This window comes from Pelodiscus sinensis, chromosome 24, assembly GCF_052426305.1.
Source record: "Pelodiscus sinensis isolate ZL-2025 chromosome 24, ASM5242630v1, whole genome shotgun sequence".
In the NCBI taxonomy this organism is placed as follows: Eukaryota; Metazoa; Chordata; order Testudines; family Trionychidae; genus Pelodiscus; species Pelodiscus sinensis.
Genome location: NC_143075.1, coordinates 18,569,467 through 18,595,424, shown reverse-complemented (window position 1 = coordinate 18,595,424; position 25,958 = coordinate 18,569,467). Strand labels below are relative to the sequence as shown.

At 45.8% G+C, this 25,958-nt stretch overlaps 1 protein-coding gene across 3 annotated transcripts in view; it reads right to left on the bottom strand.

The window, feature by feature from the left end:
- The window catches only part of CAPZB (capping actin protein of muscle Z-line subunit beta), a 130,888-nt gene extending 114,982 nt beyond the window's left edge, over positions 1 to 15,906 (bottom strand). Inside the window, exon 1 of one of the 3 annotated variants that reach the window (XM_006115053.5) lies at positions 15,749 to 15,906. In XM_006115053.5, the coding sequence (XP_006115115.1) occupies positions 15,749 to 15,751 (3 nt within the window). In that variant the 5' untranslated portion in view covers positions 15,752 to 15,906. Of the gene's footprint in view, positions 1 to 15,056; positions 15,190 to 15,748 lie in introns of those variants that run through there. The other 2 variants (XM_075906480.2, XM_075906481.2) reach the window with 2 other exon arrangements.
- Positions 15,907 to 25,958: the final 10,052 nt, after the last annotated feature.

Genomic DNA, 25,958 nt, shown 5'->3' with positions numbered 1-25,958 from the left:
AGGGTATGTGCTATTTAGGAAAGACAGAAATAAAGGTAAAGGTGATGGAGTTGCATTGTATATCAAAGATGAGGTAGATTGTAAAGAAATAAAAAGTGATGGAATGGAGAAGACAGTCTGTTTGGGCAAAAATCACATTGGGAAAGAGAACTATCAGATCCTCCCCGGGGATAGTGCTTGGGGTGTGTTATAGACCACCAGGATCCAATTTGGATATGGATAGAGACCTCTTTAATGTTTTTAATGAAGTAAATACTCATGGAAACTGCGTAATCATGGGAGATTTCAACTTTCCAGATATAGACTGGAGAACAAGTGCTAGTAATAATAATAGGGCTCATTTTCCTAGATGTGATAGCTGATGAATTCCTTCATCAAGTAGTTGCTGAACCAACAAGGGAGGGATGCTATTTTAGATTTGGTTTTGGTGAGTAGCAAGGACCTCAGATGAAATGGTTGTAGGGGACAACCTTGGCTCGAGTAATGAGCTAATTCAGTTCAAATTAAATGGAAGGATAAACAAAAATAAATCTGAGACTAGGGTTTGATTTCAAAAGGGCTAACTTTAATAAATTAAGGAAATTAGTTAGGGAAGTTGATTGGACTAAAGAAGTTACGGATCTTGAGGTGGAGGAGAACTTGAATTATTTTAAGTTAAAGTTGCAAAAGCTATCAGAAGCCTGTATCCCAAGAAAAGGGAAAAAATTTATAGGCACGTGTGTTACACCAAGCATCTCAGAGAGGTGATTAAGAAAAAGCAGAAAGCATATAAGGAGTGGAAAATGGGAGGGATCAGTAAAGAAAGCTACCTTATTGAGGTTAGAGCATGTAGGGACAAAGTGAGAGGCGCTAAAAGTCAGGTAGAGTTGGACCTTGCAAAGGGAATTAAAACCCATAGTAAAAGGTTTTATAGTCATATAAATGGGGGGGGGGGGGAAAAAAGAAGAAGTAGGACCGCTAATTACTAAGGATGGAGTGGAGGTTAAGGATAATCTAGGAATGGCCCAATATCTAAACAAATACTTTGCTTTAGTCTTTAATGAGGCTAATGAAGTGCTTAGGGATAATGGTAATGTAACAAATGGGACTAAGGATGTGCAGGTAGATATTACCATATCCGAGGTAAAAGCCAAACTTGAACAGCTTAATGGGATTAAATTGGGGGGCCCAGATAATCTTCATTCAAGAATATTAAAGGAACTGGCACATGAACTTGCAAGTCCATTAGCAAAATTTTTTAATAAGTCTCTAAACCTCAGGGGTTGTACCATTTGACTGGAGAATTGCTAATATAGTTCCTATTTTTAAGAAAGGGAAAAAAAGCGACCCGGGTAACTATAGGCCTGTTAGTTTGACATCTGTAGTATGCAAGATCTTGGAAAAAATTTTGAAGGAGAAAGTAGTTAGAGACATTGAGGCTAATGGTAATTGGGACAAATTACAACATGGTTTTACAAAAGATAGATCGTGCCAAACCAACCTGATCTCCTTTTTTGAGAAAGTAACAGATTTTTTAGATAAAGGAAATGCAGTGGGTCTAATCTACCTCAACTTTAGTAAGGCATTTGATACAGTACCACATGAGGAATTATTGGTTAAATTGGAAAAGATAGGGATTAATATGAAAGTTGAGAGGTGGATAAGCAACTGGTTAAAGGGGAGACTACAGCGGGTTATATTGAAAGGTGAACTGTCAGGTTGGAGGAAGGTTACTAGCGGAGTTCCTCAGGGATCAGTTTTGGGGCCAATTTTATTTAATCTTTTTATCGCTGACCTTGGCACCAAAAGTGGAAGTGTCCTAATAAAATTTGCGGATAACACAAAGTTGGTAGCTATTGCCAATTCAGAAAAGGATCAGGATATCATACAGGAAGATCTGGATGATCTTGTAAATTGGAGTGATAGCAATAGGATGAAATTTAATAGTGAGAAGTGTAAGGTTATGCATTTAGGGATTAATAACAAGAATTTTAGTTATAAGCTGGGGACACATCAGTTGGAAGTAACAGAGGAGGAGAAGGACCTCGGAGTCCTGGTTGATTATAGGATGACTATGAGCTGCCATTGTGACATGGCTGTGAAAAAGGCTAATACGGTCTTGGGATGTATTAGGCGAGGTATTTCCAATAGAGATAAGGAAGTGTTAGTGCCATTATACAAGGCATTGGTGAGACCCCATTTGGAATACTGTGTGCAGTTCTGGTCTCCCATGTTTAAGAAGGATGAATTCAAACTGGAACAGGTACAAAGAAGGGCCACTAGGATGATCCGAGGAATGGAAAACCTGTCTTATGAAAGGAGACTCAAGGAGCTTGGCTTGTTTACCTTAACCAAAAGAAGGCTGAGGGGAGACATGATTGCACTCTTTAAATATACAGGCAGTCCCCGGGTTACATGGATCCGACTTACCCCGTTTGTAAGTAGGGATCCGATGTGAGGCAACCCCGCACTAGCTGCTTCCCCCCAGCAGACCAGGGAGATGCGAAGCTAGCGCCCCTCCCCCCCCCCCCCCCAAGCAGACCAGGGAGACGGAGCGGCTTTTCTCAGCAGACACCTCAGCTTGAGAATAAAGGACTGAGGGAAGTGAGGTGTGGGAGAATAAAACTGAGCTCTGGAGAAATGTTTGGCTAGAGTTTCCCCTACAATATGTACCAGTTCCGACTTACATACAAATTCAACTTAAGAACAAACCTACAGTCCCTATCTTGTACGTAACCCAGGGACTGCCTGTATTAGAGGGATAAATACTAGAGAGGGAGAGGAATTATTTAAGCTTAATACCAATGTGGACCCAAGAACAAATGGATATAAGCTGGCTAGTAGGAAGTTTAGACTTGAGATTAGACGAAGGTTTCTAACCATTAGAGGAGTGAAGTTCTGGAACAGCCTTCCAAGGGAAGTAGTGGGGGCAAAAGATCTATCTGGTTTCAAGATTAAACTAGATGGGTTTATGAAGGGATGGTTTGATGAGATAACATGATCTTGGTAACTAATTGACCATTCATTATCAGTGGGAAATACGTCAATGGAGGGATGATAGGAATTACCATAGAGAACTTTCTGGGTCTCTGGCTGGTGAGTCTTGCCCACATGCTTAGGGTTTAGTTGATTGCCATATTTGGGGTCGGGAAGGAATTTTCCTCCAGGGTAGATTGGCAGAGGCCCTGGAGGTTTTTCACCTTCCTCTGTAGCATGAGGTACAGATCACAGCTGGAGGATTCGCTGCATCCTGAGGTCTTCAAGGTATTTGAAGGCTTCAATATCAGAGATATAGCTGAGAGGATTATTCTAGGAGGGGTGGGTGAGATTCTGTGGCCTGCACTGTGATCATAATGGTCCCTTCGACCTTAAAGTCTATGAGAAGGGAAAAAAGGAATGCAGACTACAGAGGGTTTGGATGGTGACCTGGGGGAGAGAGTTGGGATGTGGAAGGGGTAGGGGTGCCAGACAGAGGCTTTGGCACTTTCCTAAGAATTGCCCAGCCAGCAGCTCTGCAGCACACCAAGGAAGGTTGGGCTCCCTGCATGCTGCAGCCCCAGGAGAAATAGGTTGTTTCCAGCCAATAGGAGCTGAGGATTGGGCTGGGGGCAGGGAGATCACACAAAGCCCGTGCCACACACACCCACTCCCCTGCAGAGCAGAGCGCTGCATGGGACTGAGCTTTAAACCGCAGGAGCTGTGTGCCTGAAAGGTCCCAGCAAGGTGCTCTGTGTGCTGGATCCGGTGGTTTGGCAGGCTGGATCTGGCCTCCGGGCTGTATTTTGCCTAGCCCTGGGTTACACACTGGCTCCCCAGGAGTGGGACTGGAAGGGGCCTCCAGCCCCACTCCTGGGGAACCAGTTGCAGAGCCTGCAGTGAAGCCTCCTTCCCAGAAGCAGGGATGGCAAACAGCCCTTGCCGGTCCCACTCCCAAGGAAAAGGCTTTACTGCAGGCTCTGCAGCATGAAGCTTATTTTAAGTGGGGAAATAGTGTTGCATGATGTGAAAAGTGGTATCTAACTCAATAGGCACCCTATATGTAAGTGAAACTGGACATACTAGGAGAATCTGCTTCCTGGGAGAGGTTAACAGTACAGCAAAGAAAGTTAATACAATGTTGCTTTGTCTTCAGACAAACTTGGCTGAATATGGTTATTTGGTATCTTAAACATTAATGCCAAACTGCAAGCAGAGACAAGTGGCTACACACTTTAACCAGTGTGGCACTAGATCAATTAGTACTGGATACTACAGATGTGAAAAAACTGTTATCGTAACCATGTAGCTGTTAAAAATTTCAGTGGTTACATGGTTTCACGCTGGCTCTCATACCAAGAGTCATGCAGGGCAGCAGCCAGATCCCTGGGAAACTGTGCACAGGGAGCTGGACTGAAGGCTGACGCGTAACCAAACAGGTTTAAACAGTTACACTTACATCCCTACTGGATACATTTGCCAGAACTCTATTTTCACTTCTGCTAAAGATGTCTGAGATTTGGAGAGCAGATATTAGCCACACTGAATTTAAAGACCACCAGAATGCCATCTTGTGCCAGTTTTCTTTTTGAAAAGCCACATTTATAACACCAGAAAATGCTTCGAACATTTGTCAGGTTTTGGCATGAGTCAGCAGAGATTTGATGAGGTGAATATCAAAAGAAAAAGTTGTTTTATTTAGGAGCATTTGGTAATGAACAGCTGTCATCTGTAAAAAGAAACCAAAGGCTTCAAGAGAGTGGGCTTTAGGAAGTCCCTTGACAACAAAGCTATCAAAGCAGTGGTTGTCAGTGTGCTCCGCAGAACACTGGACCATTGGCTCCACCCCATGCAGCTGGGAGCCCATGTGGGCATTCCAGCCCTGTACACTAGGGATGTTAAGTATCCGTTAACTGAATAGTCGATTAACCTCATGAATTCTTATTGGTTAGCTGACTTTTCTATAGTTCCTGGAGGTGGGGCCAGAAGTCAACGTGCTCTAGCCCCACACCCAAGGAGCCCCCTGACACTCCATGCTGGTCCAGAAGGTTAAGCAATTTAAAAGCCAGCTTGCCTTGTGGACCAGCTTGCCTATCACCTCACACTGCTGCCTCTGATACAGAGGCTGCAGCGCAGGGTGGCAGCAGCCCTTGTCCATGGGATGGACTGAGCTCTCAGACCCGGCACGAGCCAGAACAGAACTGGGCTGCCTGTCCACATGGCTCCCAATACACTTTTAATGAAGAGCTGCAGCGGGGTAGGTTCCGGACCCAGCGAGAGCTGGGACAGAGCTGGGCTAGTGGCCAGCCCGCTAAAAAGTTTACTGGCAGGTGGGGGGGGTGGGGCACGGGGAGAGCTGTGTAGTCTATAGCATTAACCTATAAGCTTTTGCTTATCAGTTAATCAACATTACATCCCTTCTGCACACCCTATTACATTACATCCCTTCTGCACACCCTTCCATGAGCTTGGCGTGCTAGTGCTGGCTTCCCACTGGGGGAGGAGGGAAGCCCCAAGCCTCGCAGGCCTGATCCAATTCACGAGGCAGGAAGCATTTCTGTCTGCTGCTGCTCTGCAGTGCAGGAAACCACTTGCCTGGAGGCTTGCCCAGAATTGCAGTGGTGCTTGGAAGCAGCAGGGGGTGCAAAGCCAGGTAAGTGCTTCCCCCCCCCCCCCCCATCTCCTCTTGCCCAGACTCTTCCCCACCCCCAGCCTATTCCTACACCCATTTTGTCATGTTACAGCCAAAGTTCTTCAGCTATTAAGGAGAATATTAGAGCAAAATAGGGACATTAAATAGCAAGTAATTGACTAATCGAATAGTTGATGCATTTTGCATCAAAAGTTTGACTAGTCGATGGGGCGTCTCTGCCTTTGAAGTACAGAAACAGCTCTAGGGCTGCCGCTTTGAAGTACCCTAGGACTGTTGCTACACTTCAAAAGTGAAAGCGCCATGTGGAGCCCGGGGTCAGCTGGGGACTCCCTGCTGACCCCGGGTTCTGGGCTCCGTGTGGCAGGGCCACTTTGAAATGCTGCTGCAGGAGCCCAGTGTCAGGCTCCTCTCACCATTTCAATGCAGCAGTGCTGCATGGAGCACAGGGTCTGTACCTAGGTTCCACATGGTGCTGCTGCTTTGAAGTACCCGCTTCTTCCCCCCCCCCCCCACACACACACCTTGCTGCCTCTATCAGAAAGAGGCAGCAAAGGAGGGAGGAGCGACTAGTCAACAAGCTTGTCGACTAGCCGATAAGCATTTGCTTATTGGATAGTTGACTAGTCCTTCACATCCCAAGAGCAAAGTATGTTTTGCTCATGTTAAATTCTGCGTGTAGACCATTGCTTTGAGTGTCTCTTGTGTCTCTTGTGTCTCCATACTTCGAAGCAGAGTCTTGGCATGTGCTGGACTCTGTAGGGACTATCCCAGGTCCCAGCTCCACACACTGAAACGATATATGGCAGCTTGATAACCAAGATGGCCATTTTACCAAACAACTCTCTCTTCCAGAGCACAGAGATTGAGCTCAGAGGTACAAGAAGGACTTCAGCAGTGGTGTTCATACAGTTGACAATCCTATGCCCACACTGAATGCCAATATACAGTACATATGCTAAGACCAGTGAACTAAATTCTTGCTAAAATGGTTTGAAAACAAAGCCTAAGGGTTTTTTCCCTGAAAAGTTTACAAAACAAAAAAAACAGGAGAGAATGATTTACTTTAACCCTTGCCTAGAAATCTGAAAAGTTATTTTGTACCTATTTTCACTTGTACAGTAATCAGACACGCCCACAAAATTGTCAAGAAACACAAAAGGCCTCATCGTAAATCTTGACAATACCTCTAAATCTAGTCCTGGCTCTGAAGATATTAACATATTAGCTACTGTGGCCCAGCTACTGTAGGCACAGTACTGCAAGCTGTCTCCTACCCCATACTCCACAAGCAAAGCAGATTCTTGTTCAAAATATCATGAAGAAAAACAACTGAGGTTCATTTCTTCAAGGGCCAGCATTTCTTTTCTCTGTAAAGCTGGTCATGAGTAAGGATAGGATATCAGAGCTCTGAAGGGGTCAGCCTATCCTCACCTGTGGGTGACAGGAGAAAGATCCAGGCTGTCAGCATGCCCCCCCCCCCCCCGCCAAAAAAAGGTCATGAGCTTCACTTAAATTTTTGTTTCAAGATTAGAGGAAGTGTACCCTGTGCATTTGATAACACTTCAGCAACAACAGTACCCTATTTAGTCAATTTCCTGTTTTTGGGGGACTGGGGGGTTTCATACAGCAGCAAAGGAGGAAAACTTCTATATAAAGTGAATGTAAGACCAAAAATATTGTCAGGGGAATTGTTGTGCACATAGAGCCCTTTTCACAATTTTCAAGCCTATTCTGTTTTAAAATGATGTCCCTCTGGACACATTTTCTGACTTCAGTTAGCCATCTTGATATAAAACACACTTTTGCAGTGAAGACAAAGCCTTTCAAAGTAAATGCTTTCCAAGCTAAAAGCAGTCTGAATTTTTATGCAATTTAATCTGCAACTGTATAAAATTCTGATCCTAAAGCTTACGTATATGAAAAAGCAAATTCTCTCATCTCTCCATGCAGAGGATAGAAAACGTTATAAGTTCATGCCAATAATTCTGCAACTCAGTTCCTGTGCAACTCAGTTTGCAAGAAGCTTGAATATAGGCTTGTCGCCTTTCAACACTGAACGACATCACGCCAAGACATGAGACCTTTTGGGCAGGACTACTCAACACCGTGGTCCGTTTGTGTAGTTTGGGTTTACATGGGGCTCAATGCTTGGCCTGTGCATGGGATCCTTTGAACATGGCCTCCACTGGGAACATACTCCACAATGGCAAGGCCTCTCAGGCGGGATGAGCACTGAAAGACGCAACAGGTACAGGGTGTCAGTATTTCTAGCCCCCAGGGAAGAGGTGCGGGGAACACCAGGGCATTGTGAGAAGTGCTTTGTATTTATGCCTGTTCGTGTGAAAGATGATATTTGCATGCATATGCAAACAGTCTTAAGTGTGTATATTTGCATGTATACACAAACACTCTTAAGCATGTGCTTTGAGTATCATTGTGGCCCCTGGGGCTTCCAAAGTTGAGTAGCCCTGTTTTAGGGTATGTCTATACCACACTTAAAATTCAAAGGCTGGCATGTGCCAGCTAACTCAGACTTGGGGAGCTTAGGGCTATTTAATTGCCATGTAGACTTCTAGGCTGGAGCTGCAGCCCAAACTCTGGGACCCTCCAACATCACAGGGTCTTAAGAGTCCAGGCTCCAACCCAAACCCATAAGTCTATACTGCAACCTGCAGCCCAAGCTCAAAACCAGCTGCCATAGTCCTGCCACAGGAGTTTAACTGAAGGGTAGACATACCCAGAGAGAGCCCACAACTTTATACTGCATGGAGCAGCTCATTAAAATTCTTCAGTTTGGGCCTTGTTATTTGGCACTAATGAACCATGAGAGACTTTTGTAGTAGCTGTGGAAGCTCTGTGCTAAGCGATCTGACAGAATAGGGTCAACCTACTGCTTTTACATGAAACAGAATGGCAATGATCTCATCTGCATTTCTTATTTGGAACCCTATTCCTACAGCCTACAATGGAAACCAAGGTCAATTTTGGTTTGCAATTTAAACAAAAGAAACTGAAGTCACACAAGTTGCTTATTTCCCCACTAACCTGCTGTTTTATGGGACACTGGCTAAAGCAAAGTTACACTTGCAAGACTTTAGTTATAACCTTTTAGGAGGTATCCATAGAGACAGAAGCTAGAAAGATTTGGACAAAACTGAAGGCTAAACTTGAAACAATACCTGGAGAAGCATTCTTGTTCAGCTGCCAAGTTTATATGTAAAGAGTTTAGTGCTCTACCACAGAATGCTTTATTTCTAAGAAAACATACTCTATCTAGTTCCTTTTTACTAAGTTAATTCTGGAGGCTGCTGGCTCTATTTACTATACTGGCTGGTTTACAATATTGAGATGTTAAACCATAAATCAGCAGCATAATCTGACTTGCTACCAACAAACTATTTTCAACTCATAATGAACAAGTGCTTTATCTAGTCCTTCACAGACTGACATACTTTTTTATGACACTAAGTAGAAAAATGAAGTTTAGTATAAGCCCGACTGCACTATTAAGAGAAAAGCTGCATCTGTTTCAGTTTCACCTCTGACTAATTAACTGGTCTTGTGCCAGCTATTAAAAATGGGAACACCAATTTCACATTGTACATTACATGTATTTTTAAGTGAGATGAAACTTAGGGGTACACAAGCCAATTGGATTCCTGAAAAGGGGTACAGTCATCTGGAAAAGTTGACAGCCATTGATATAGAGAATAGTTGTAATGCCTGTGCCATACAGGAAGAGGAGTGTAACAAACTGCAGCCATCAGTTATCTGCATTAGCAACAGGTTTTCAGTTTTAGTATGAACCAATAAAAAAGTAACTGGGGAAGTCAGGTAGCAGAATATCATTTTCATACCGGTTACCTTGGTCAAAAGAAACAGAGAAAGTACCAGCTAAACAAACAAGACCATCTCCTTACAGAACAAAAACTAATAATAAAAGGCAGGAGAAATGTGATGTGAAGACTCAAGAGGGAAACATAGGTACATCTCCACTGCAGAATTAAACTTGGCTCTTACTCAGGTGTTACCTCAAGCCCTTCTTGTCCTTATACAAAAGTCTTTAACTTAAGAGGTGCCTTCAATGTTCCTCCCAGCTCACAGAACAGGAGATGTGGTTTGCTTTCACTCAGGATACATTTGGACCACAGAGTTTTTCTGGGATACTTCTGGTATCCCAGAAAAGCTCTGCCTCATCCAAGGAACATGTCTGCTTTTCCGAAAAAGAATATTGGCATGCCTGTAAATCTCATTCTATGAGGAAGAAGGGATATTCCAAAAGAGACTTCTCCCCCCCTCCCCCCAACATTTGGCCCAGTGTAGATAGGCCATTTGTCGGAAAAGCCTCTTTTGGAAGAAGAAGAAAAAAAAAAAAAAGAGGAAAAGATATGCAAATTGCATATCTTTTTCCGATAGAACTTTGTAGTCTAGACACAGCCTCATGCTGGTAACTGATCCACTATGCAGTGCACACAAAAAGGGAAGGTCCAAACTGTCCTAAATGAGTGATGGCAGGTTCCCTCCTCCACAAGTCCAGAAGTGAGATCACATGTGCGGAATATGTCACTACTAGCTCAAGTTAAAGATAGTAGTGGCTGGCTAGAACCACAGAAACGCTTACATGATGGCGAGCCTGCTTGTCGAATGTGTGTTATGGCCACAATTTTGACTATCAGAAACATATAGTGACAGTCTAGTCATATGGTTATTTGAAAGTCATGTAAATACACTAAATCTTTTCAATGAAGAATATTTACTATTCATAAAATTTTAAACTTAAACAAGTAGTCTAGTAGCATTTAAAATACTAAGAAAACATATAGATGGGATCATATGAGCTTTCATGGGCACAGCCCACTTCTTCAGATGCCCACTGAAGGCTCCCAGCTCCAGCCTAGCAACACTGCCTGACCACGGATGTTGCCGAACCAGAAAGATTCAACTTGTAGTATATTTTTAGATTATTCAGTTTAACGATGCTCAAGACAATTTCCAGGCAGCCAACTGGGAGCTGGAGTTAACTCTGAAGAGTCTAGCTACATGACTGAGGCAGAGGTTAGGTTGTCTTGCATAAATGAAGTTAATTTAGCATTTTCAAATATTTAAATATGTTTTAAAATTCTGGGGAGTTACCATTTATTTTTATAGATTATGCAATTTTTGGAATTGTGTGCATTAGACTTCAGCACATCTGATCTCTTGACCTGGAAATGTTTATACCCTGGGCTCTACGCACAATGGAACAGTACAGAGTTTTTCCACTCCCCAGAACACCTGGCACTGGGATGCAGATGTGAAGCATTTTCCTTTTCAGAGAGACTTCCTCCTTACCACATCACCTGATGAAACTAAACTCCCCTCTTGAATCTTACCATCACGTTCCCTCCTCCAGTTCTCTTTCAATGTAGAAGATTTCTAATAAACTAGTCTACTCTCTAGCTTTACTCCATGAGGCTTCAGAGACCTAAATACTTCTCTCCTGGCAGAGTTCTTCTTGGTTTTTAAAAACAAAAACAAAAACCACACACCACACCAACCCACAACCCCCACACATTCCTGCCACCTGAAAAGGTGCAAGTATAATACGATATTTGCAGATGCCACTACAGGAGAGCTGTGAAGAGATAGCACTAATCAGCTGTTCATTGCAGAGAAAAGCAGATGGACAGAAAGCATAGCTGACAACAGTACACACAGAAATTTAATAGCACAGTAATGTCTCCCTCCCCCAAAAGGAGGCATTTCTCTGTGCAAGTACAGTACTAAGTGTTCTAAAAATAGAGCCTACACTCAATATTATATTATATATTTACTTCTACAGCTGTATGCTGAACAGCATAATGCCATGGGACATCTACACCATATGAAGAAATTATGCCCGAATTATCCTGATTTAGCATTCATTCTCTAAAGCACAGTACAGTAAAACAAGCTAAACAAGACCACTTTCTGTACTAGGAGGTCACTGGAATTATGAAAATATATTATTTGCCATACATTTACCTCAGTTTTTAACACTGAAATAGTTTGAAAATCAACTTTTAACCTGATTAAAGGTAAATTTTCAACAAGTTTTAAATTAGTTGGTTACACACTTCATTTGAACACATGCTGTCCAAATTATAAGTCAATATTTCCCAAAGCTCAGGATACAAAGACATAACTTATGATAGTAGGCATTCAAAACTATATGATAGGGTTGAAAGAGGGGTACACTTGGTTTGACTGTCTTGCAGGGGCTGGAGATCAGAGTTTAGGAAAGTGTCTTACTGTTGTTTTAGTTCTTATTTAACAACACTGGTTTGGTCGCAGCTCTACAAAACAAGGCTTATTCATCAAGTAGCAATGTGCCTACACAAAAGCCTTTTCTAGGGCTGTTAGAATTTTTAGCAGTTACTCAACTATTCTATAGTCCCTGGGGACAGGATGGCAGCCAGTGCAATCCCACCCCACTCCTAGGGAGTACCCCTGCCACCTGCTGCTTCTGTATCAGGGGAAGCAGTGCAGGGAGCCAGTCCATGAGGGGACCAAGTTTAAAAACCAGCTCCCTGTTCAGACCATCTGCCTGCCGCCTTGCGCTGCTGCTTCTGAAACAGAGGCAATGGCACATGGCGGCAGCAGCCCCCGTCGGGGGGGGGGGGGGGGGAGGACACACACACACACACACAGTCTGTCATCACAGAGCAGCCTCTGACCACAGTGGGCCCAGGCTCACTGCAGACAGAGGCTGCTCTGCAAGATGGGGGGGGGGGGGGGGGAAGGAGGCAGCAATGTAGAGCTGGGGGGGGGGGGGAGGCTTTTAAATCAGCTCTCCCCAGCACCTGCTTCCACACACACACACACACACACACACACACACACACACACACACCCCCCTCTGCCGCCTCTGATACAGAAGCAGAAAGGGGGAAGAGGGGGGAGAGAATGCCAGTAGTTAAGATTAAACTTAGGCTTACTGGTTAATTGTATACTTAACTATTCATTTATATCCCTAGCCCTCTCTGAAAAAATCTTAAACCACTTAAAATAGCAAACTAGAAATGATTGCCCCAACCTACATCATTGGCCATAGTTCATCTATTAGAATTTCTGAAAAAGCACTGAAGCGCAGGCAATGATTCATAAGACAATATAAAGTGATATTTAACTTTGTTAATTGACTCACTTTTGTTTACCTTTCTTTGAATAAAGCATACATAATAAAGACAGGATGTTTGCGAGTGCAATCAAAATGTATCAACTACTTTCACACATTATCCTTGGAATTTATGTACTCATGCTTTGTATAATTAATTGCTTCCTTGCAAGACTGGATTCCATCCACTAAGGACTTACAATGGGGTCTCAGTCTTAGTTGGAGCCTCTAAAATCTACTGTAATATAAAAAAATAAATATTTTAACTGTACAAAGGTACAAGAACCTCATTGTCAGCTGCTTAGAAGAAAAATAAAAAGTTAGGCCTTCAGGTACTTGAAAGCATCAGTGAAGATTTTAAATACTGATACTGCATAAAAGTAGTCCCCCAAAAGAGGAATTTTTCTACAATATTTAGGCTAGCACATCAATAGCGTCTTCTCAACCAGTCTTCATACAGTTATGAAAAGGAAATGAATATCTTCAGCTATAAGATTCAACTACAGGCAGTCCCCGGGTTACGTACAAGATAAGAACAAACCTACAGTCCCTAAGTTGAATCTGTATGTAAGTCGGAACTGGCGTCCAGATTCAGCCGCTGCTGAAACTGACCGCCAGTTCTGACTTGCATACAGATTCAACTTAAGAACCCCAAGCCTCCCCAAGTCAGCTGCTGCTGAAACTGATCAGCAGCTGATTCCAGGAAGCCTGGGGCAGAGCAGCTGGGGTGCTGCTGGGTTGCTCCAGTAGCACCGCTCCTCGCTTCTTGGTGCTACTGGACCAACCCAGCAGCACCCCAGCTGCTCTGCCTCAGGCATCCTGATTCAGCCACTGCTGAAACTGACCAGCAGCGGCTGAATCAGGACCTGGGGCAGAGCAGCTGGGGTGCTGCCGGGTTGGTCCAGTAGTGCCCAGAGCGGCGCTGCAGGACCAATCGGCAGCGCCCCAGCTGCTTTGCCCCAGGGTCCACAACAAAAGCCTGGTCTGCTGGGGGGGGGGGGGGGGGGGACACTAGCTGCGCCCCCCCCCCCCAGCAGACCAGGGACACGGGGAGCACAGCCACAGCAGCAGCGGGGTGCCGTGCCTCTGAGGCTTTGCCCTGGCAAAGTCTCAGAGGCGCGGGACCCTGCCGCAGCTGCGGCTTCAGTCCCGGTGCCCGTGGTCTGCTGAGGACTGTCTCCAGCAGACCAGGGGCACCGGGAGCGAAGCCGCAGCAGCGGCGGGTTCCTGCGCTTCTGAGGCTTTGCCAGAGCAAAGCCTCAGAAGCGCGGGAACCCGCCGCTGCTGCGGTTTCAGTCCCGGTGCCCCTGGTCTGTTGGAGACAGTCCTCAGCAGACCAGGGGCACCGGGAACAGCTTACGAACGGGGCTCTCTCGCCCCGGAGCTCGCAGGCAGCAATCCGCCACCTCAACCTCCGGGGCGAGAAAGCCCCGTTCGTACGTCAGGGACTGCCTGTACTCTGCCACCACTTTGGGACATCAGTCTTACAATTTGCTGAGTGGAGGGACATCCCTCAGACATGAGCCTGAAGTGGGGCTCTACACAGAAATGAGACTGTCCTGGTAAATCTAACTACTTCATCAGATCTTTGGCTAGAAGTCTTGTGCTTGTTTATAGCAGAAGTATCTAATGGAATCTAGGATAAGTAAAAACTGCCGTCCATTTGAAATAAAAGAAAAGTTTTAAAAATTGCAAGGTAGAGGAAACATGTTATTCCATTCACTGAGCAGCTCTCAAACAAGACTGAGTACACCTCCAGATCCACGTAAGAAAACCAATGCACAAGCATGACATGGTCTTCTATTAGTGCTAAACGCAGCTTTCCCTAGAAGCAAGGATAAGCTGATCTTTCAAGATATTTCCAGGTATTAGAGTTATGACACTTCAATCCACTTTATTAAAGAAGTCTACATGTGTTACAAAGTAGCCCAAAACCTTAAAATGACCATTCAAGTTTTATAAATAATAACAATTTAGCCAGAAATTAGAGTTGCCACTATATAATCACAGGTTAGTTTTGAAAGTGACATACATTCTTCGGCACACACACACACACAAAACACACTTCCATTTCACAGACAGAATTAAAGTAAGAGTCTTGAAAAGCCATAAAGGACTAAACAGTATACATTCACTTGATAATATGATAACACAAATGTATAGTGAATTGTAAACCAAGCTAAATATCTCAAGAAACAGATGCCCTATCTACATCTGCAATCCCTGCATTCAGAAATGAAGATTCACAGCAGTTCACATCTGTTAAGAGCTCCAGTAGCTTGTTTGCCTGTTACAAACAAGATGCAGTCTCACCATTTTAGCTGACATCACCTTAACTTCCTGAATTTCAGGTGAAGGTTTACAGAAGAGAATCATTCACCACCTTGAATGCCCAGTCCCCTGCCCAGCTTCAGCTCAGGGAGCCTTTTCTTCCTCCCCCAAACAACACCATGCAGCTCTGGAGGCACCTGCTAACACATCTGTCCCTCACCACCAAACCACGTTAGCAGAGCACCCCTCCCCGGCCCTTCCGACTCTGCAGGCCTGAAAGCAAACCTCCCTTGCACCCTCCTCCCCCACATCATGCAAGCCCTGGAGCCACCTGCTCTCAGGCCCTCCCCAAGTCACCGTCCCACCACGTCACAACCCTTCCCGCGCTACTTTCCAGCCACGACATGCGACCTCGCTTCCCACCCCCGGCACCGCCTGCCCAGAACTTGCTCGCTCCGCCCGGGAGCAGGAAGCCCAACGGGCCCTGCCCGGCCAGCACACCCATGCCAGGCCAGGCCGCCGGGGAGAAGGAAGGAGCCCAAGCTGCACGGGGAAAGAGGGGACTAGAGCGAGGGGGCCGGGCAGGAAGGGACCATGCAACAAACGGAGCAGGCCCCTTTCCCGGGGGCGCGGGCACAACCGAGCGAGGGTGGAAGGGAGCACCGGGAGCTGGGCCCCAAGGAAGGGGGGGGGCAGCTCCGCTCCGGCGGCCCGCAGCTCCAAGCCTCTCTTACCATGATGGCTCCGCTGGGCTGGGCTCTAGCGACAGCGGCAACTTCCGGTCCCGTCCGGTATCTCTCTGAGCCAGGCCGCAGCCCTGCCACTTCCGCCGTGCCCGTTGCCTAGGAGTGCGCATCCGGGTCACTAAGACTCGGCCCCGCCCATCGCCGCTTCTTAACCAATCCGAGCGCGGTTCTCCGGCCATCGCCAAGTATGGAGCGCAGTACGCGTCGTTCGTTCGGGGGACAGGGAGGAACTAGGAGTGGGACAGACCATTTTCTCCTCCGGGGGGGGGAGGGGGAGCCATACCAGGCAGAATGAGAAGGAAGGAATAGGCAAAGCCGAGGGATAGGGCAAGCGAAGGAACATCCCTGGGAGATGAGATGGGGCGAGTGCAACAAACATGGAGGAGAGAGAGCAGAGTGGGGGGAAGACACAGATCAGGAGGGAGCAACCACTTGCAACAGCGTGGGGAGAGACAACGTGCAGGGGGAGGAGCTGTGCAGAGGGAGTGACCAATCAGGGCAAGGAGGAGGAGAGGCCAATGGGGAAGTGAGATTGAGGCCCCACCCAACGGCAAAGGGGTGTGTTGGCTGGGCCTGGCAGAGGCTTGGAAGTTCTGCTGTGTAGCTATTGCCCCTTGGGTTTAAAAAGTGAATCTTGAGGCAGCCAACCGCGCCTCTCACAAGGGCCTGGATCAGGAAGACGTCACTGCATGTGTTTGAACTCGGGGCAGGCTTTTCACAACAGTGCTAGTTGCATTTATAGGTATAAAAGCTGAAAAAATGGGACAACAGTGTGCAAAGTCAGCACTCAAAACTTCAGAAATGGAGAATAAAGGTTGCTCTTGCAATTAGGATTTGATCCCTTTGTGCATATTTATGTACCATTTTTAATTATGCTAATGTCACATACTGTGTTTCCGCAGGACCACTGGCTTACGCAGTGCATGGGATCATAGAGGATATTGAGTAATCATTCTTTAGAGTTACCTTTTCCCATCAGAGAGACCAGGCACCATTCATGATAATGGTGTCAGGTCCCACAGGTTGGAAAAGTTGGCACTCTTACTCAGTATTTTGTGTTAGATTTATGTGTGTCCCCCAGCTTTATTTAAGTAACACTATTCAAAACCTGCTCTGAAAACAGAAACATTAATTGTCTATGTGGGCTTTTCTGTGGGGTTTATCACTATAGTACCTGAGCATTTAGCAAACAATTAATTTGCTTCCACAAACCTGTGGGCTGTGTCTAGACTGGCCAGCTTTTCCGGAAAATCAGCCGCTTTTCTGGAAAAACGTGCCAGCTGTCTAAACTGGCCGCTTGAATTTCCGCAAAAGCACTGACTTCCTACTGTATGAAATCAGTGGTTTTTGCGGAAATACTATGCTGCTCCCATTCGGACAAAAGTCCCTTTTGTGCATAAGGGCCAGTGTAGACAGCTCAGATTTGTTTTCCGCAAAAAAGACCCGATCGCGAAAATGGCGATTGGGGCTTTTTTGTGGAAAAGCGCGTCTAGATTGGCCATGGACACTTTTCCGCAAAAAGTGCTTTTGCAGAAAAGCGTCCGTGCCAATCTAGACGCTCTTTTCCGAAAATGCTTTTAACGGAAAACTTTTCCGTTAAAAGCATTTCCGGAAAATCATGCCTGTCTAGACGTAGCCGTGAAGTAAAGGAGTGGTGTCATTTCCATTATACAGATAGGAAAATGAAACACTAGGATTAAGGCCAGAAATGTCCACTATTTTGGGGAGGGCCCAGTTTGAGGTACTGATGTCCTGATATTTCAGAATACTGAGTATTATAAAGAAATATTTGTGTTCAAAGCTCATCTTCCATCAACTTCAGTTTGTAGCTGCAAGTGCTCAGCATTTCTGCAGTTCCAACCCCATATATATGCAAATATAACTCCACTGAAGCCAGGAGAGTAATGCCAAGGGAGAATCTGGCCCATTGCATGGCAGCACTTTGCTCTATAGCTTTTTTGGAACAAATGTTTGGCCTCTGCTTCACAAGACTTGGAGTGCCTGATTCCGGAGGACCCTCTGTTAATGCTTTTTGGCATATGAATTGCAGACTTGGCACTAGCATAAGCCAAAAACCCTTTTGTTGCTCCATTTACTTTTCCTAGCCTGGAGGTGCATGCTGTGGAACTGGAAATGCTGACGAGAAGTCACAAAATGTTTCCTCGTCTGATGTAATGTCATTGGATCTGGTATGACATTCTCTGCTATGTTGTGTGAAATGCTTCCATTACGATTGTAACAGAAGCTCTATTCTGTGGGGAATTGCTTCACATTTTCCACGGATATAATATCATGCCCATATATCCTTCTGGCTGGATATGATGAGGGAACAGCTCTGATTTTACTTTACCAGGTTAATACAGGCAGTCCCCGGGTTACGTACAAGATAGGGACTGTAGGTTTGTTCTTAAGTTGAATCTGTATGTAAGTTGGAACTGGCATCCAGATTCAGCCGCTGCTGAAACTGACCAGCGGCTGACTACAGGAAGCCCGAGGCAGAGTTGCTCTGCCCCGGGCTTCCTGGAATCAGCCTCTGATCAGTTTCAACAGGCTGAATCTGGACACCAGTTCTTACATACAGATTCAACTTAAGAACTGCAGGCGTCCCCAAGTCATCTGCTGCTGAAACTGATCAGCGGCTGATTCCAGGAAGCCCGGGGCAGAGCAACTCTGCCTCGGGCTTCCTGTAGTCAGCGCTGGTCAGTTTCAGCAGTGGCTGACTTGAGGACGCCTGGCGCAGATCAGCTGGGGTGCTTCTGGGTTGCTCCAGTTGCGCCGCTCCTCGGCGCTACTGGACCAATCCACCAGCACCCCAGCTGCTCTGCCCCAGGCGTCCTGATTCAGCGCTGCTGAAACTGACCAGAAGCGGCTGAATCAGGACGCCTGAGGCAGAGCAGCTGGGGTGCTGCCGGGTTGGTCCAGTAGTGCCCAAAGCGGCGCTGCGGGACCAACCGGCAGTGCCCCAGCTGCTCTGCCCCAGGCGTCGGGAGAAAAGCCTGGACTGCTGAGGGGAGGGCGTACTAGCTGCCCCCCTCCAGCAGACCAGGGAGACGCAGGCGGGGGACCGAGACGCACCGCGGTCCCGCCGCCTGGGTCCTCCGCGGCTTTGCTCCACGTCTCCCTGGTCTGCTGGTCTGGGCTGTCCGCTGGGCCGTCGGATCCGCAGACCAGGGAGATGGGGAGCAAAGCCTCTGAGGATGCCGGTAGCGGGACAGCTGCGGCACCCGAGCTGTCCGCTGCCCCCGTGCTCCGCGGCTTTGCTCCCCGTCTCCCTGGTCTGGGGTGACGTGAAGCAAAGCCGCGGAGCATGCGGGCAGTGGACAGCCCAGAGGCGCCATGGCTGTCCCACCGACGGCGTCCTCAGAGGCTTTGCTTCCCATCTCCCTGGTCTGCTGGTCTCCAGCAGACCAGGGAGATGGGCAGCAAACCCCGTTCGTAACTGCGGATCCGACGTAAATCGGATTCGCGTAACTCGGGGACTGCCTGTACCATTGTCCATTGCTTGAACCAAAATGCCATTAAATATATTAGATATGTTCCAGTATTTTTCCAAATACATGTATTTGTATTTAATGTAACAAACAGCACAAATTAAGCAGCCTCAAATTTCAGTTTGGGAAATGGATAGGTTTTCAGACAAGTTTTAGTGCACACACAGCTACTAGGTGAACTGGCACCTACAATGTGAAAAGTAGATGACTTTTCATGAAAAATTATCCAAATTCATATTTCATAGCAGTCACCACACATGCAAATTAGATATGTCATTGCACACATTTTGAAATTACCTGACAATCTGATACTACCTTTTTTTCTACGTCAGTCTAATTCCTTTTGATCATCTCTCACTCCATATATTTCTGTGCTGCAATTTTGAAAATAATATTCCTTTTAGCTCCGTGACAGGAGGCCCTGGGAAAATGGAGCGTTACTGGCCTGTAGCATTGGGAAAATGCTGTAATGGATATTACTTGGGGCATTCAAAACTAAACTGGGCAAAATACTATCATATGTACAATAGGAAACAATCTTGCACTCAGAAGGGTTATGGACCTAATACCATTTTACTAGCTCTGTGTTCCACAGACCAGATCCTCAGCTGGTGTACATCTTACTTGAGGAATAAGGGATCTTCCAGAAAAGGGCTTATTTTCCGCAAGATCCCGTCTAGACTGGTGCTTTTCTCCGGCAAAACCCCGAGCCGGAAAAAAGCGGCAGCCATGTTAATGCAAATGCCGCGGGGGATATTTAAATCCCCCGCGGCATTTGCAATTGTGATGTGTCTCATTAGCATCCCTTTTACGGAAAAGGGTGCCAGTGTAGACACAGCACATAAGTAGGTCAATATTATCAGGCTGTGTATTTAACTGGATCAGTGACAGCCTCCTTGTTTACAGGCTGTAATTGCACCTCACTGTTCAGCAGGAGAGGGAAATTGCAGGCTAATTTATTTTAAACAATTTCCAAAGTCCAAATGAGCATTAAGGCCAAGAGGATGTTTTTCTTAGTGGCAGAAATAAAAGCATCCTGGACTTTATTTTCCTGCTAGTAGGTATATAGAAGAATAAACAGCTGCTTTCTGGTTTCCCAGAAATATTTGCATTAAGATGATCTGCAAATTCTTGCTCAAACTCCTCAAATGAGGACCAGCTGCTTGCTCTGCATGTTTATGGCAGGACATACTTAAGGGAGCATTTTTTGTTTGTTTATTAAGATGTGGGACCAGAGTCTTTCTGGTAATCTGTAGTTTGCAGTGTAAGTGATATCTGAATAAGGGAGAATTTTGTGCCTGTAACTATAGCTGCAGCCATTCCACCGTCTGCTGTGATTTGTTGAAAGGCTGTCAGTTAAATAAGGCTTGGCTGGCTCCATTTGTGATAGTAATATCATCTTTACCAGTGATGGGTTTTCTGTTAATGAAATGTGTTTGTGTTATTTGGGGATTCTGCATTGGTATTGACTGATGAGTTTATCCATTCTGTGGCATAGCACACTAATGTAAAGGTGACAGACAAATGGAGTAATCTAGAAAGGAAATGGGAGTCCTCTGAGCTTCCATTCGAGGAAATTCCTGGCACTGACATGGTGCTGTGCTAAAAAGAGCAAACACTGAAGAAAGCAAAGGAGAGAATGGGATGGAATCCAGGATTAAATGTTACCCAAGAGAGGTGACTTCAGGCTTTGGTTATGAGCAGTGGGTGCACCACAACACGCAGCAAAAGAAGCCATCTCTCAGGGACCCAAATTGAGACAACAGAGAGCAAAGATGGATAAATGTTATTGGCTGCAGGGAAAGTGGAGAGTGAGTGAGTATGGGTAGGAACCAAACTTCTGTTGCTGTGCACTTTATCATTACACCAGTATGAAGTGCTATTTCACAGGAATGATAACATCTGACACCTTCTTTGCACTAGTGTAAGTGTCTGCATCATGTGCATAGCACCAAAAAATCTGACCTTTAGTGTTGCCAGAGTCTACCAGAGAAGACAAGTTGACCAGCAAGGCTTCAGCCGGAGAGAAGATGCTCAGAGCCCGGAGAGATGGATTCTGTTTCCAGCCTTGGTACGTACTTACTGTGTGTGGGTCTACACTGCACCATAGGCCAAAATAAGATACACAATTTGAGCTACCCAAACTGTGTATCTTATTTCAAAATAGCTTATTTCAACATTTGGCGCTGTCTACACAGCACTTATTTTGAAATAAATCACTATTCCAAAATGTCCCTTACTCCTCACGGAAAGAGGTTTACAGGGATGTCGGAATAGCAAGACCCTTATTTTTTGAAATAACGGGTGCACTTAAAGGAGGCAGAATAGCTATTTCCGGTATTCTGAAATAGCACTGCAGTGTAGACATAGCCTGGGTGAGCAAGGCTATCCTTACCAACACGGCCACATAGGGCACTTTAAAATTTGGGGCACCAAATTTCCCCAAATGTTGTGATTCCATAGGCAGCCACATGATACATATTGTTTGGCACGACTGGCCAGCCCCATCCCTCCCTCTGTGGGCTGCGCTCAGCAGGGCCATTTCCAGGAGGGTGTGGACCTGGGACAACTCTCTTGCTCTGTCCCTACACTGCCCACACTCCACCTTCTCTCTCAAATAACACAACCAGGAGACTAGCGGGGAGACTGGCGCTGGCAGCACAAGTCAGGTCCATGCCTGCATTTGCCACAAGTAGTGGGAAGCAAAGCAGTCTGGCTCCAGCCCGCTCCACTCCACTGTCTCCCAGCTGTGTTGCTTTGCTTCCTCCTATCACTAGTGAGTGTGAGGGCAGTTTAACCAGCACCTCCAAGCCCCTTCCACTGCGTGATGTAGCTGGGAGACAGAAATGGAATAGGTTGGGGCCAAGTCACTCTGCTTCCCACCACTGGTGATGAGAGTGGGGTCATGTCCAAACCCTGCTGCCTCCCTGCCCTGCTCATGCCCCCACAGCCCTGAGCACATCCCTCCTTGAAAAGGGGCCAGACTTCCTCACGGAGCAGTCTCGCCCCATGGGGGCTGTGTAGCACACCAAAGCTTCTAGCCCTGCATGTGAGCTTGGGCCATCAACTTGACTTCTCTGTAACTCAGGTCCTCCAGTTGCAAAACAGAGATGATACATCTATAAAGTATTTTGAGATTTATGAATAGAAAAAGTGCTATATGAAAGTTACGTATTATTAATAGGTGAGATGTAGATACTAAAGATAGATCATAATCCCATGGCATATAGATGTCTCAACACAGCTGGGCATTGTTTACAACAAGAAAACAAGACATTCACAGTCTGACTTTAGTCACCATGTTCAGTTGCAGCAGAAATTTTGGGGAAAGGAGGCAGGGGTACTGTTGGCACTGGATTGAAGAGAGAGAAGAACAGTGAGGGATTAGCCACTTCAACACCTCCAGACACAGCACCTTACTCAGTTCCATTGAATCAAGTTTTAATATAGTCCACACATTTCCTTCACATAATGATGTACGATCATCCACTACTAAAGAAACTAGCATGCGCTCCAAATAATTTAGGGTCAGTGAGTGTGTGTGTTAAAAATTAGAGGAATATAAACAAAGGAGACAAACAATGATGTCCGTTGACAGATTAACAATTATACAAGGTCAGATTCATGTGCAATTAATAACAGGGCTTTTGATCTTGCATCCAGTGACTATAAAATCCATGTGCTTTCATTGTAAACTTGACTGTATCTAAGGAAGCAAAAGGATAAATACTTTTTTATTAGCATTATGAAGTACTTTTCACATTAAGCCAGAACTTTGTAAAGACTTGTGGTCTGACATGATATGCTTTTAATTTCATCCTCCTGCATGCGTGGAATGCACGGTGAAATGCTTTCTATGGTCTTTATTCTAGTACTTGAGAGACAAGGGAGCTGCATAGAAGAGTTTATTGGCTTTGTGACAGAAAACTTTTTTGAATTAATTGAATTTTCATTTTTCTTCCTATATAAAGAAAAAATTGTTTTTTGAGGCTCAGCTCCGCACATCAGCCATTTATTTGTTCTAAGCTTGTGGCAATTTGAAAACATATGAGCTTTCATGAGGAATTCTCTTAAATCTATTATATTCTGAAATTCAACTTGCCCCTGAAAGAACTGCAATTTCTAGCCATGGTAAAGGGACAGTTCTGGGGGTTTTTTATGCTCAGCACTGGTAAATCAGTGGCCCTGGCTGGCTTTAGGCTGAGAACCTGAGTGTTTCTTTGAAATATAAATGATTTTGAATTCTAAACTCAGATTGGGCTCTCTATGGGAATTCTCTGTAAACAGTGGGAAAAGTAGAGAAAAGACTACATGCTTTCCATCCAACATAATTCTGAAACAGTAGAGCTTGGGGTACTTTTAGAATGCAAAGTATGTTCTTTTAACAGTTTTCCCATTCTCTGCGTTTGCTGGTGAGTAAATCAAAATGCCACTTTTAATAAAAACTAATACACTTTCCAAAAAGGTATCAGGTTTGAGGCTTTTTTCTTTCTTCAAAATATGAAGACTCCAGAATATTTTTCACTCCATTAACACCCATGCAGATGTCCTTGTGAGGTTCTTAGGCCCATTACTGTCATCTTGCTACCCTCTTGCCTAAAACAAGAGAGAATTTTGTGTTAACTAGGTGTTAGCTCTCTAACAAGTTCAGTCTGTTAGCTACCCAGACAATCTCCTCTGGGTTATGGACATTGATGGCATGTACTGCAAATCAGTCCCTGAGCCTTTTTGAAGCTTTTTCCTGTAGTATAAAGTCCAGCAGTGAAAGTAACTTAAAATTTCTTATAGGTATTGTTCTATTACAACCCAGGTCCCTGCCAGCTCTTTAAATAGCTCCCTGATGGCTTTTGCTGCAGCTCAGCCAGCTCTTGCCAGAGCTGTACACCAAGGTCCCCATGCTTACTTGCACCTCTGATTTAGCCCTTCATCCACTGAATACTCACAGAAATAACAGGCTTGCTGTTGATAAGGAGACAGTGTATAAACCAGTTTGAATGATTCACCTCAAGATCTGCTCATATGTAACATTACAGTAATGAGATTGTTTCCACTCTAAATCTATCCGAAGTTTATTAGCAAAGATTACAGTTTACAAGATAATCAGTAAAGCTGATGGTATCAGAAAGGTTACATATAAAACAAAACAATACGTTCTAGAGACTAAGTTTAAAAGGCTACCCACCCCTCCATCTTCCTTACACAATCTCACCCAAATGTCTTTTACATTGATTTCAACCAGGACAGGGTTGAGATTCCATCTGCATGAATGTAATCACACTGCCTGATTTACTTTTTCAAGATACATCTTTTTGCTTTCCCCAGGAGTGGCAGCATCTGGAACCCTGGGCCCTTTAAATTGCTACTGGAGTGATGCGTGGCACGCTGTGGGCAGCTCTAAGGGCCGCCTGAGGGAGGTCCTGGGGCGGCATGGTCTAGGAGGTGCTGAGGGCTGCCTGTCTGAGCCCCACCTCTTCCACCTGAAGCCACGCCTCTTCTAGTAGTGCAGAGCTGCCCCCACCTCCACCTTGCCCAGGGGCCTGGCAAGTCTGTCGGCCCCCTGGATTTCCCTTATATTCCCTAAAGCCATTATCTGTCTCAAGAGATAGGGCAACCTCCCTTCATTCTCCAGTATGCTCTTTTCCTGGTAACTATATTGTATTGCCTAACAATGCTTAATTTGACCTCTTGTGTGGGAGAAACCTGACAAACTTTGGTTACTGACAAACTTTAAAAACATTTCAGAACATATACATAACTCCCCACATATTATCCAGCCATACATTTTAGCACAATATTCATAACCAATGTGAGACTTGCTTAATTTTTAAGATCTCCTGGGATATTCTTTGTACATAAATACTATGAAAGTGGTGTGGTAGGCATAGTGAGTTTGTCAGGGATGTTAGGATTTACTATTACTAGGGATGTTAAAAAGTGGTTAATTAGCTAAGGGTATGTCTACACTACAAAGGTAGTTCGAACTAACGGACGTTAGTTCGAACTAACTTTCATAGGCGCTACACTAGCGCTCCGTTAGTTCGAACTTAATTCGAACTAACGGAGCGCTTAGTTCGAACTAGGTAATCCTCATTCCACGAGGATTAAGCCTAGTTCGAACTTACTAGTTCGAATTAAGGGCTGTGTAGACCCTTAATTCGAACTAGTGGGAGGCTAGCCCTCCCCAGCTTGCCCTGGTGGCCACTCTGGCCAACACCAGGCAAACTCTACTGCCCCCCTCCCGGCCCCGGAGCCCTTAAAGGGCCACGGGCTGGCTACACAGTTTGTGCCAGTTGTAAGGCTGCCAGCACCCGTGCCAGCACACACAGCAGCTGACACCCATGAGCCAGCCACCCGATGACACCCAGCCCTCCCCCTCTTCCCAGGACCAGCCTGGCGGCTCCCAGGACCCTGCCTGGGGCCGCAAGAGGCGGGCGCCCGCGTGGTCTAGTGCGGAGATCGTGGACCTCATCGAGGTTTGGGGGGAAGCCTCCAATGTCCACGATCTCCGCACTAGCCACAGGAACGCGGCCGTCTACGGACGCATGGCTGCCAGCCTGGCCACCAGGGGCCACCAGCGCAGCCGGGAGCAGGTGCGCTGCAAAATCAAGGACCTGCGGCAGTCCTACTCCCGGGCCTGCCTGCCAGGGGCCGACCCGGAGGCCTGCCCCCACTTCCAGGCTCTGGACCGCCTCCTGGGGGCTCATGCC